This window comes from Marmota flaviventris, chromosome 10 (assembly GCF_047511675.1).
Source record: "Marmota flaviventris isolate mMarFla1 chromosome 10, mMarFla1.hap1, whole genome shotgun sequence".
NCBI classification, from domain to species: domain Eukaryota; kingdom Metazoa; phylum Chordata; class Mammalia; order Rodentia; family Sciuridae; genus Marmota; species Marmota flaviventris.
In genome coordinates this window covers 17,823,595-17,836,123 of record NC_092507.1, presented here as the reverse complement: position 1 = coordinate 17,836,123, position 12,529 = coordinate 17,823,595, and the positions used below count along the sequence as shown (strand labels likewise).

The window sequence follows — 12,529 nt, the reverse complement described above, 5'->3', positions numbered from 1 at the left end:
ATTTAGTGAGACCCTGTCTCAAAGTAAAAATTTAGTGAGACCCTGTCTCAAAGTAAAAAAAAAAAAAAAAGGGCTGGGGATATTGCTCAGTGGTCAAGTGCCCCTGGGTCCAATCCCCAGTAGAAAAATAAACCAATAAAAGGCAAGTTTCTCTTCTGTTCCATTTAAAATAAAACTTTAGTGTACACCTCTGTGTTTTCTGTATTTGTCAGTTCATTTTTTTTGGTGCTGATTTTTATTTTGTTTTTGTGGTTTAGGTTTTACTGCTGCATATCCAACAAAACCCTCCATTCCTTTTAAATCACAAATTCCAGTAGCTCCAGAACAAGAAAAAAAAGGATTTAACAGTCAAGCCAAGAGATTTTATCATAAGCAGGTAATGACACTGTGTTGGAGGTGGGTTATTTTTGGATTTTAGCCTGAAGACATGTTGTGAGTCTCTCTGTGAACAGCAGAGGGCAGTGTCGTCAAAGGAGTCACAGCCTCCTCCCCGCCCTTGCGGCCATTGGGGGGCTGTAAGACTGTCTTGGGACCTTACAGCAGCCTTTTCTGGACCCATGGTGTCAAAAATATTGAGGTGAACCACATATCTTTAAAAAGTATATTTGAAGATCATAAAAATATAAAATTCCCCCAATCCCATGTGTACTCAGTTAAAGAAAAAAAGTCTCACTCTAGTCCATATTACATGGGAAGAAATCACGATTTTCTTCAAATAACATGAGGGAGGAGTCTGATAAATTTAGAATTACCTTCGTGAGGAGGCCCGCACACCTTTTCCAAAAAGCTTCCTTAAACAATAGCTCATGACTGCGCTCCTCCCTCTGCACCCTCTTCCCCACATTTCTGTGTCTCCTTACCCTCTTTTCTACTTTGGGGTTTCTGGGGCCTGGCCTTCTCCCCTCTCACCAGCAGGGGGCCGAGGCAACTCCATGGTTCATTCCCTCATTGAACCAAGACCTGGAGAAGAACCCTCTGGAGGAGCGATGGCCTCAGTCACCTTGTGCTGTCTTCTAAATGTGGTCATCCTGCCACCTTGCCCAGGAGGTCTAGGATCTGAACACGGGCGAGGTGTGACGCTGAGAGCCCCCGGCTTCCTCAGCCTGGTTCCTCCCCCGTGAGCAGGAGTGAGGAGCCAGAGGGCGTTGGCAGCTCACGTGAGATATTTCAGGATTTTAAGAAGCAAACAATAAGGAATACTGTGCACACCCCCCACCCCACCCCCCACACGGGTACTTTTTAAAATTACTTGTAGATTTCCCCAAAGAGGATAAATATTTGCTCAGGCATTTTCTCTCCTTTCTAGTTTCTCTGGATCTTAGCTGCCAGGCCCTTCTCCGCTGCCATCTGGGTTTCCACGTGGCAATCTCACCACACCATAATGTCCCTCTACAGGGTGATTGCAGCCCGGCCTCACCACTGATTGATCCCTGCCGTGTGTCAAATCCCTTTTAGGTTGTTCCTCTCCTCCGCAGAACAATGCTAACAGGGAGGGTTTATTATTTTAATTTAACAGAAGAGGAAACTGAGTCTTAGGGAGGTAGAGTGACCCACCCAAGGTCACACACGAAGGGTTGGGCACAGAAGAGGCGCTCAATAAATATTTGCTGACTCAGCGTTGGAAGAATTAGCTCTCAGCCCAGGCCCAGCTCACTCCAAAGCCTCTTGCGCTTTCCACACTGAACCACGCCTGCTTTTGTGGCCTGCGAGGCCATAAATTTGGCTGATGGAAGTCAGCATGTGTCTAGAAAGGGCGCTGGCAACTAGAGCTCTGGCCAGGGCGAGATGTGAGTGATTGGGTCTGGAGACGCAGGTCCAGAGACCTCAGGGGCCCGACTTTGATAAATTGTCATTTAAAACACTAGCATTTTCAGAACATTTTCTACCAAAGAAGCCAGGGTGGCAGCCAGCCGAAGCTACAGGCAGCATCAAACACAGAGTCAGTGCGCTTGGAAGTTTGATCCCCACTTTTCAAATATGGCGACACTACGTATTTGAACTTGATGTTAAAGGCATGGAGGTTAATGGAAAGGGCATGGGATCCCAGATCAGGCCCCCCGCCGTGTTCCATTCTGTCACTGGGTGCTGTCACACCAGCTGTGTGTCTTTTCTAGGCTTCAACTTCCTCATCTGAAACATAGAATTCAGGTCATATGTAGACACAGAAAATCAACAGCGCACTGAGAAGCTAAGGAGCTTGTAGAACATCACCCAATAATTTAGTGAGGCAATGCGAGTTAAAAGGCCTCCCCGCCCTCCTCAGGACAGGAACCGTCCACACCCCGAGCCTGAGCTCATCCCTGGCCTGAATCCTCACCTCCCGTCGGGGCCCACTAGTGTGTCTGGAGCACGGGGAATGGCTGCCTCCGGAGGGCGCGCCTTCCTCCCCAGGCCAACTGTGCAAGGCTGTGGCCTCCTTGCCAGCTCACGGTCCCCAGGAGATGGCCGCTAGGGGCAGAGTCCTTCGCAGGGCTTGGTGTCTGCACGGACAATCTGTGCGGCTGGACCTTCTCTACCTGTGTGCATCTGGCTGGTCCTCTGCGCTCAGGCCGAGCACAGCCCCGGGACCTGCTGGAAGTTTGCTCCCATCTCCCCTTTTCATTCCCAATTCACCATAGGTCGAGGGCACCTTTTCCCAAGCTGGGTGGCCCTAAGGACGTGCTAAAGCCCCTCTGTGAACCAGAGAAAGCAAAGCTGGGGCTGCTGCCTCCTCCGTCCCTCCCTGGGTTGCTCATGGGGTTCAAGAGCAGTTAGAAAACCACAGACCTGGCCACCCGCCCTTCCCCACACCTTGCCTCTCAGGTTCGCAGGTGGTGAGGGACGTGTGTCCCAGAGAGGGCGTGTGCCCTGGGGAGATGCCAGCTCTCTTACCTGTTGGTCTGTACTCTCTGCACTTCTTGGGCCACAGTCAGACTCAGTGGAAGCGCTCTCTCTCTCTCTCTCTTTTTGGCAGTGCTGGGGATTGAACCCAGGACCTTGTGCATGGGAGGCACAAACTCTGAGCTAGATCCCCAGCCCCCTCAGTGGCAGCTCTGTAGCCTTGGGTGAAGTCATCAGGGTGGATGGACACATTGTCCTGAGACCATGAAACTAAGGCCTTTGTCAAAAGAAGCTCTTCCCCGGGGAACTTTGAACTTGCAGGCAATTTTGCCAGTAGATCAGCCGCAGGCCAGAGCTGCTCCCCTCAGGCCTGGCCTCCCCCTGTTACACACCCCAACCAGAGCGACCCATGTCCCTCCACCTTGTGCTCATCTGAGAAACACCAGCTAGTCACTTCTAAAACAGCCCAGAGCCGGGCGGATCACCTTGCTGACCCAGGGTGGTCTTTAGCCAGTGGCTCTGCAGAGCCTGCATTTTCCAAGCCAGAAGTTGGTTTGACAAACCAGCGATTTGATACAAAGTACTAATTGGACAGAATTTTAATATCAGACTGTATGAAGATGTGACTGGCTCTCAGCTCTGCAAGTCCTGCCATGTCCCTGCTCCCTCCTCCTCTCCCCTCTCTGTGCCTAGTCTGAGGTCAGGTGACTATGGCTTGTCGTCCATCTTGGCACATGCAGAGGTGCCCATCCAGGACTTGAATCTTCAAATGAGCTCTCAAAGTGCCTTTCAACCAAATGCTGCATGGAGGTACCCTGGGTGGGACGATGGGGACACACCTGCCAATCCACCCTGCAGACCTCTGGCCCCCCCCACCCCCCCACAGGGTCTTGACTCCCTCAAGGCTCTTGCAGCCCTGTGAAGAGCAGTGATGGGGATGATGACCGTGGCTTCCATGCTCTGTCACTGTCCTGCCCCCTTCTCATGTCATGACTCACACAAGCCTCTCACCGTGACACAGGCAAGGGGACAATAGTTTGGCATCTGGCACGGGCTCAGTGCAGCTCTCAAGAGCAGTCAGCAGAGCCCTGGTGAATGTGACTCTCTTCCCCTTTCGCTCCCCACGCCCATTTTCGTTTCTTTGTTTGTTTGGTTTTGCTTCTGAGATGGTCTCAGCCAAGAAGCCAAGGGGTGGCCAAGTTCACACCCTCCCAACTTAACTCACCACTGTCACAAAACATTAGTCACCTGAACTGTCATCCCGCAGGGAAAGGCTCTGGATTTTTATCATCCGCCCAAAGAGCCACCCCCTCCAAGGAGTTGTGGGAGAAAACCTGGATCCCCCGAAGCTGGCTGTCACCTGAAGGTCACCCCACTGTCCCCTCTGCAAGGAGCCTTTGCCAGTCCCTGTGGTTTAAATACCCCTACCCTGGCCAAATTCACATTACCACTGGCAAAGTCTATTTTCAGCAGCTCGGCTCACGGGTGCCACGGGCCAGCTGCAGCCTGCTGCTGCCAGGAGGCCTCTCCGTGGACACTCATTAAGAGCAAAAGGGAGCACTGTTTCCTCCAGGCCAAGAGGTGACAGTCCTCTTCCTGCTTGCCCTGGGCTCAAGCCAGTTTGCAGTGTGGCAGAGTTAAAGTATGACTGAGGTCCAGTAGGGTCAGATTTCACAGATAAAAATACAGGTCTTCAGTTCAATTAGAGTGTGGGATAGCTATTTTATTAGTGTAAGTATGCCCCAAATGCGACATGGGATATGCTTACACTAAAATAGCTATTGGTTGTTTATCTGAAATTCTGATTGAGCTGGGCACAGTGGGTCAGCGCATCCGTCCACATTTTGTGTTTCATCTAGCCACCCTGGCTCCCCAGGGACACGAGTGCTCAGAAAATTCTTGGGAAGAGATATGTCAGGTTTGAGCAGGGGTGGCAGACTGGGACTTAGAGATGTGGGTTTTTTGGTCCCTTTTTAAAAGAACTTTATATATATATTTATATATAATACCTTTTATTTTATGTATTTATTTTTATCCGGTGCTGAGGATTGAACCCAGTGCCTCCCACATGCTAGGCAAGCGCTCTACCACTGTCCCTCAGCCCCTCTTCTGTCCCTAGTTTAAACCTAGAAGAGCCACACACTTCCTGCTGCAGCTTTTCCTAGATTCAGGAACTCTGGAAGCTCAGTGGCATCCAAGACCCAGCACCTTGGATTTAGAGAGAGAAGCTAAGGCCCAAAGAGGTGACTTGTGCCAGGTGGCAGCACCATTTCCTCTGTGCCGAATGCTCTGACCCTTGCCCCGTGGCAGGTGGGCAGGGGAGGTGATTTATAAATAATGACAGTCCTCAGTGGACAGAAGGGGAGCTGACTGCAGGGACAGGAGCCGGCGAACCCAGACACCAGCGCCCAGGCTGAGGGTTGAGAGGACCTGGTGGTGGGTGCAGGTGTGGGGGCTGCAGGGATGAGGAAGCGTTTCTCTAGGGAGCTGTTTGCAGGGTGAGCTTCCCCCCACGAGCGCTCCCTGGGTGTGGGGCACCGTCCTGATACCTTACGGCACTTGCTCATTTAATCCCCATTTTAAAGACAAGAAGACCCCAGGTCACGTGACTAGTAAATGTCAGAGCCAGAATTTGAACCCACACAGTCTCACCATGTTCTCAGTTAAACTAGATTTAACTGTTACCCACGGAACCAGACTAATGCTCTGATGAGATTGTGTAGGAAAGACGGGGAAAGTCACAGGGTTAGGAATCAGGAATTGTGGTCTCCGTGCTTTCTGCCCGAGGAAGGTGGTCAGGGCAGGATGTAGCTGGGCGGCAGAGACTGGAGATGGCAAAATCCAAGTCTGGTGCCTGGGTTCAAATCTGGGGCCCAGCTCTTAGTAGCCATGGGCCCCACTCCTCTGAACCCCACTTGCCTTAATGTGGCTCTGATAGTGCATCTACTGCCAGGGCCGGGTGAGGCGTAAAGGAGACAGCGCCAGGCACTTCACGCTGAGGGCAGGAACTGCCACTTAGGGCAGTGGGACTGTGGGCGAATTCACCTCCCTGTGCCTGGGTGTCTGTGGAATGGGGTGGCATTCCTTCCTCACTGGTGGTGCTGAAACCCAGACAAGCTTGGAAAAGCCCCAGCACCAAGTAGGTGCTCAGTAAACGCTTGCCACGGTGAAGCCTCCTCGTCATTTGAGCCTCTCGCCTGGCCAATGATGACGTTTTCTTACGCCTGGTGACTAGCCTGGGAAATGGTGCAGCTGGACTGCCGTCCCACAGAAGTGGCCGCCTGGCTGCTGTGGCTCTGCTCCTGTCCCTCTCCAGCACAGCTGTGGCATCTAGCACCTGTCCCAGGAGCTGGCCTCCTTTTATCTGGGTTAGAAACGGTCTCCCACGGGAGGCAGGTCGCCCTGGTTTCTCTTCTCAAGGGCCCAGGAGGAAGCTGAGTCAGGAGGTGCCGCGTCCGGCTAACGGAGCCGAGTCCGGCGAGGGACGGCGGGGTTAAAGAATACACAGGACACCAAGGTTCTTCATCCAGGAGGGAGCATGCGCGCGCTTTATTGCCAAATTTGTTCCCCTTATATATCTTTTTAACAGCTGCGGGAAATCACTCAAAAGTGAGGAGGGAAGAGTAATAACTGCGTCCTTGGGTTACCGTCACGTCACCGTCCCCTATCAGGAGGCTCGAACAGGTCAAGATGTTCCTGAGCACATATGCTCGAGGCAGATAAACAGGGAACCGCAAGCCCGAGTCACGGCCTTGTGAGCTGGCCACATTGACATGCAGAACAAAGAACTGGGGGTTGAGTCCCCAGGGGCCAGGGCGGGCCTGCTACCAACAAGGAGGGTGTGGTGACGCGAAGCTGTCCCCCTCCCCTTACCCAATCCATACCCGGGACCTGCACACCGGCCACATCTGGTGTCCCTTTGTACCCTCATTCCTCTAATGACATGGAAAAATCCAACAACATTCTTTGGGAGGACGATTCGGTGTGGTCCTTGGGAGTCCTGTCCCATGCTCGGTCGCTGAGAGAGACACTGGGCAAGTTGGGAAATGGTGCAGCTGGACTGCGTCCCACGGAAGGGGCACTGCTGCCCGTCCCGTGGGGTGACAGTGAGGCCTGGTGTCAACAGATGCCACGATGGCAGAAAAGAGCCCTGGAGCGGCTGCGACCTAATGCCTCTGCCTTCTCTTGGCTTTCAGGATGACATTCCGGGTCCTGGGTTCTACAACGTCATCCACAAGTCTCCTGTGTTCAACAGCGTCTCACTGTCCAAGAAGGGGACCTGCACCTTTCCCTCCATGGTGAGAGCCGTCCCCGGGGTGGGGGTCAGTCATTCCTTCCTGCAGTGTGGAGTCAGGCCCTGGACACGGGGTCCTTCCTCTCCAGAGGCCTTGTTTCTAATTAGGAGAGGAAATGCCTCCTCAGATTGCACACAGGTATATTGGACCCAGTGTCAAAATAATTTTCTTTTTCCATTGTCACATGTTGCCAGAGTGGAAAGAGAAGCCAGAGGCACATCCAGACCCGATCATCCAAACCAATGCTGTCGTCATCAAGTGGGCCAAACAGGTGTCCTCCTGAGATTTTTAGGCATGACAGGAAAACGTCACTCTTACCATATTTCGTCCTCAGATCGGTTTTGACCCCGTGCTTGTTCTAATTAGGTTGTTCAGATTATTGAGAAATCTGACAGAACCAAAAAGAAAGCAGGCAGCGGCCTGAATTGTGATCCCAACTTCTTCCTCCTCTTTTTTCTGTATGGTGTGGGATTTTTCTCTTTGTTGAGGTCTCTAGACAATCAAATAGAAGAATCAAACATGAAGAAGTGCCCATGACCCTGACCAGACCTGGGGAAGATGTTCATTTCCTATTTTTCTTTTTTTTTTTTTCGCTGGCCTTGGAACCCAGGACTTCACTCAGGGTCGGCCCTTGCGCTACCCCTAAGCCACATTCCAATTTATAATTATTTTTAAGAAAAGGACTGTCAGCCTTAAAAATATTTATAAATTGGCAGGAAAAATAGATAGAGTGAGAGAAAGGTCCAAACTGGGGCGAGACCAGCTGAGGTAGAAGAGAGGACAAAACCCATGTACCCTCTGTCCCTCCAGAGGTGATCCTGGTCTCCTGCATAGACGAGCTGTGATTCCTGACATCAGAATTGACTTTTTAAGCCACACGCAGGGACCATGTAGGACACACTGACTGTAGCCACTTCTTATTGGAAGTCAAGTTTGGCAGAGTTGAATATTCAAGAAGCAAACCGCCTTGGGAGTTCACTCCCCATTACTGAGGAGGCCAAGGACACACATGTCCCCACTAGTCCACACACAGAAGGCCCCTACCTATTTTTCTGTCCCCACCCCAGGAAAAAGGCTCAAAAGCAGTTGGCAAAAGAAGTGCCATCTTACAATGCCCTGGCACAGAGAGGGGACTTAAGAACTGATCCTGACTCAGTGGTGGAACGCGATGTGACCTCAGGCACGTCACCCTTCGTGTCCTAGTTGTCTCATAAAAGTGGAGCCTCCCTGGAGGCGCTGGGCAGGTTGCATGAGTGAAACGCTCTTTGAAACTGCAAAGCATCATGAACAGGCTAAATGTTATGATTGTTGCCACCTGAGTCACGAACAGGACTTCCGGCAACACCTAGGTTTTCTCTCCCAGCACTTCTTCACAGGGAGGAGCTCTGCCCTTCTTCCTTGGTGCCAAGACGGGGACTGGATTGGAGAACGACATCCTGCTAGGATTAACCTCCAGATGATGAGGCTGGGCTGTCTGGGGGAAAGGGGCCCGCGGGTAGCTCTGAGATTATGGAATCTACTCAGGCCTTTCCAAGCTCAGAACCAAACCCTTTGGGGGCTCCCTTCTTTTGAAGGCAGACAGCGAGTTGTCCTCCCTTGGATGGTGGAGGGACTTTGCATTCATGTTTCCAAACACTTAAGTTCCTGCATCCTTGGGCAGAGGCCCCAGGTGTCGATGCCATCTGTCAGGTGTCCCCGCATCGGCCCAGAGACAATGCCATCTGTCCACCCCTCTTGCAGTGACCCTCACATTGAGCACCTTCTCCACTTCCGGATCCCAAGGCTCTGAGGGAATTAGAGTAGCCCTCACCAGAGGAAGAGGGCCGTGGCCAGGAGGAGTGTGACTTGTGGGTGAGGCTGACTCAAACCTCTGGGTCTATAAATTTTAGAAACTTCCTGGTCACCTGGAACAGCGACGGCCGCCTTTTGAGAAGACCTGTCATCTCTGTGTTCACAGGGTGTCAAGTGCCCCATTAATAGATTCCAAGTCTTTGTTCCAGAATTTTTCACAGGACTGGCTAGGAAGGCAAATGACACAGGGGGCCTTTCTCTGTGTGCCGGCAGGAGTGACACCGGAGGAGTTAGTGTGTGCTGGAGAGAGGTTCCCAAATGCCAGTGTGTGGCCAGATGGGAGACCACAGCCCCGCAGGTGAACCAGGGCTGTGGAGGGTGGGCAAGCCAGTCACTCTACACTGTGCTCTGAAGCTAATCCCGTGACAACACCTTTGAAACTTTGCCTCTACTGGGGATTTTTTAGAATAATTTTCCCCCAAATGAAAAACGAATGTCTTTTTAGCCAAAAAGATTCTATGATGGAATAAGTTTGCAGTTAGTCAGGGACCACGCCTCTTCACCTACTCCTTTTAGGATGGGGGATTGGTGCAGGTCGGCTGCCTGGCTAAGACTGTTGGTCCCACCACTTAGTGAGCAGAAGTCCAATTTCCTCACCCATAAAGTGCAAGGACCTTTCACTGCATTTAATTTCCTCACCCATAAAGTGCAAGATATTCACTCCTCGGGGTTCTCATGAAGGTTAAATGCAGAGCAAGGTCCTTGGTAAACAATTGGCCAAAATGAAAAGGATGCACCAGGCTATGGGGCCTGAACTTCAACACATTCTTAGATCAGAAGGAGGCAGAGCTGGCCTCGAACCAGACTAGGCCCTAGCTGAGGACACTCCCACCTCTGGTGGTCCCTAGACCAGGCCTGGGCACCGTCACCACTGAGCACAGAGTGGGGTGGGCCGAGATGGAGGGCGGACGCCTTCCTCAGCTCCCCCCACTTCTGTGTTTGTGTTTATTGACCCCTGTCAACCCGGGGGAAACCCAGGGCAGTGTTCTCAAGCTTTTAACCATAAAATTATGGGAAATGTTTTATCAGACTCCAACACTAGCCATGCTGTGCCGGGGCAAAGCGATGTTATCGCTGAGTTTCTGTGGCTTTTGTCCCTGTTCATTTGACAAACATTGATTCTGTTTGTTTTTCGACTGAAAATAGTTTATCATGTCTCCATGAAAGGAATGGCATTGGGTCTGCTGAAACAGCAGGAATATTATAGGGTTCTAGGAAAGGCAGTGATGGGAGGGGTGGAGGCGTGGGTAGAGGCTGGCCTCCGCTACCTTGAAGACGCGAGAATCAGTTCCTTGAGAATCAGTTCCTCGCTCGGACCATTTAACCTAAGAAACAAGATGCAGGTTTACTCAGAGGGAAAGTCTCGGCCAGGGAAGAAAGTCTAAAACTTCCCATCATATAGATTACCCAACCGCCCATGAGTCAACCTTAACAGGATTGGGTGGAAATGCATTTATGGCAAAATTATTTTTGCCAAGTCCCAAACAGATGATGAATAATTTGGGTTAATTTACAGATGTGGAACAGGTCCAAACTCGCATTTTCCCAGGGCAGATCCTCAAAGCCCCAGGTCAATTGATCATCGTTACCCCGTGGTCTCCATTTAGAAGGTGCTTTTAGATCCAGTGCTGGGCGCCATCATTTTGATCTGTCCTTCAGGGCCACAAGATTATGTGACAACACTGATTCCTTTGGCTTCTTCCTCACAGAGCGTCCGCTTGGGCACCATCATTTCTAAATACCCTGCGGCGAATGCGTACACTATCCCATCAGATTTTATTTCGAAGAAAGACTTCAGTAATTCCTGTTCTAGCATGTTCCAGTTGCCAAGCTTCATGAAAGTTCTCAAATCCGAAACCCCCGCACCAAACCACTACAACGTAAGAACGTTGCACGTGTCTGCTGAGTGCGTGCGGACGTGTGGACGAATGGTGGGCTAAAGCAGGGGAGGGTGGGCTCAGGGGGATGGCATTCTGTGCAGCTGGCCAGTCACTCAGCATCTGTTGAGGACCAGACAGGTCCCTGCAGCTAGAGAAGCCTGAGCAGCAGGGGGTCAGGATGGAGCCGCAGGAAGACCTCTGCCCTAAGGGACACTGACTGCAATCTGACTGTCATCTGACTTTTCAGGGACACAGTTTCCTCACCTGTAGCGATGGGTACATTCCTTAGCACTCTCCCTGCAGACAGTACGTTTACTGTTCAGATTCTTGTAGGGAATGTGAACCCCTGTCTTTCCATTTCAGAAGACTGTTTTTTGTTTTGTTTTTTTGACACTGTGCTCCACCAACTGTGACCATGTTGTAAATGCCGAGGCAGAATGGACCATGGGCACGGTGCATTCAGGAAGGTTGGGTCCACACCTTGGCTCTGCCCGTCTCTAGGTGGCTCTGGGCAGGTCCCTTAACTTTTCAGGACTTAGTCGAATGATCTATAAAATGGGTGTATGTGTCAGGCTGGGCTGTAGCTCAGTGGTGGAGCGCTCGCCTAGTACGTCTGAGGTTCGATCCTCTGCACTACATGAAAATAAACAGACAAAGCCCCGCAGTCCATAGACAACTAGAAATTTTTTAAAAAATGGGTGTATGTGTCCACCTCATAGTGTTAACACAAATATGAAATGAGATAGCCTGGCTGGGTGTCTAGGTCAGCACCTGGCCCCCAAGGACTGTGTGGTGCGTGGAGATGGGTGGGCTGGCCTTGGGCAGGTCCCTCTGCCCCCAGAGCTGCCATCTAGGGTGGCACTAATTAGACTTGCCCTACAGGGTTAGTACCAGGAACCAATGAGACAACACATGTGAGAGCACCGTGCCCCGTGTGGGCTGGGCATCACACCGAGTGTTAATGGTATTTATTGTGCCTCATTTCAAACTATTTTGGCCTAAGATTAGTTCATTTTCAATTGTGATATTTATAAATCATATGCATTTTCTGACTACAAAGATCCTGCCCATCTCCTGTGACTGATTCAGTCAATAATGATGTGCTCAAAGCAATGCAGGTACCTTCTAGGCCAGCACTGACCAGCAGAAATGCAATGGAGACCAGCTAGGTCATTTAAGATTTCCCAGCAGCCACGTTGAGATAGAAGGAACAGGAGAAAATAACGTTCATCATGTGTTTTACTTAACACAGCAGATCCGAAACATTATCGTTTCAACTTCTAATCAATATATCAATTATTGATTAGGTACTTAAGGAAGATTCTTTTCTTACACTAAGTCTTGAAAGTCCAGTGTATGAGCTGGGCGTGGTGGCACAAGCCTGTAATTCCAGGGACTAGGGAGGCTGAGGCAGGAGGATCCCGAGTTCCCGGCCAGCCTCAGCACCTTAGGGAGGCCCTAAACAACTGAGTGAGACCCTGTCTCTAAATAAAAAAGGGCCGAGGATGTAGCTCAGTGGTAAAATGCCCCTGGGTTCAACCCCCAGTGCCACAAATAAATACAGTCCAGCGTATGTTTTATACTTGGCGCACATCTCAAGTTCAACTAGCCACATTTCCAGGGCAGTGGTCACATGTGGCCGGCAGCTGCTGTCCTGGGCAGCTCTGCTGTAGGTCTTCCCCT

At 51.0% G+C, this 12,529-nt stretch overlaps 1 protein-coding gene across 2 annotated transcripts in view; it reads left to right on the top strand.

The window, feature by feature from the left end:
* The window catches only part of Stpg1 (sperm tail PG-rich repeat containing 1), a 40,311-nt gene that overhangs the window by 10,898 nt on the left and 16,884 nt on the right, over positions 1-12,529 (top strand). For both annotated transcript variants that reach the window (XM_071618701.1, XM_027937677.2), the window contains exons 4-6: positions 258-376; positions 7,017-7,118; positions 10,676-10,846. In XM_071618701.1, coding sequence (XP_071474802.1) covers positions 258-376; positions 7,017-7,118; positions 10,676-10,846 — 392 coding nt within the window. The remainder of the gene's footprint in view (positions 1-257; positions 377-7,016; positions 7,119-10,675; positions 10,847-12,529) is intronic.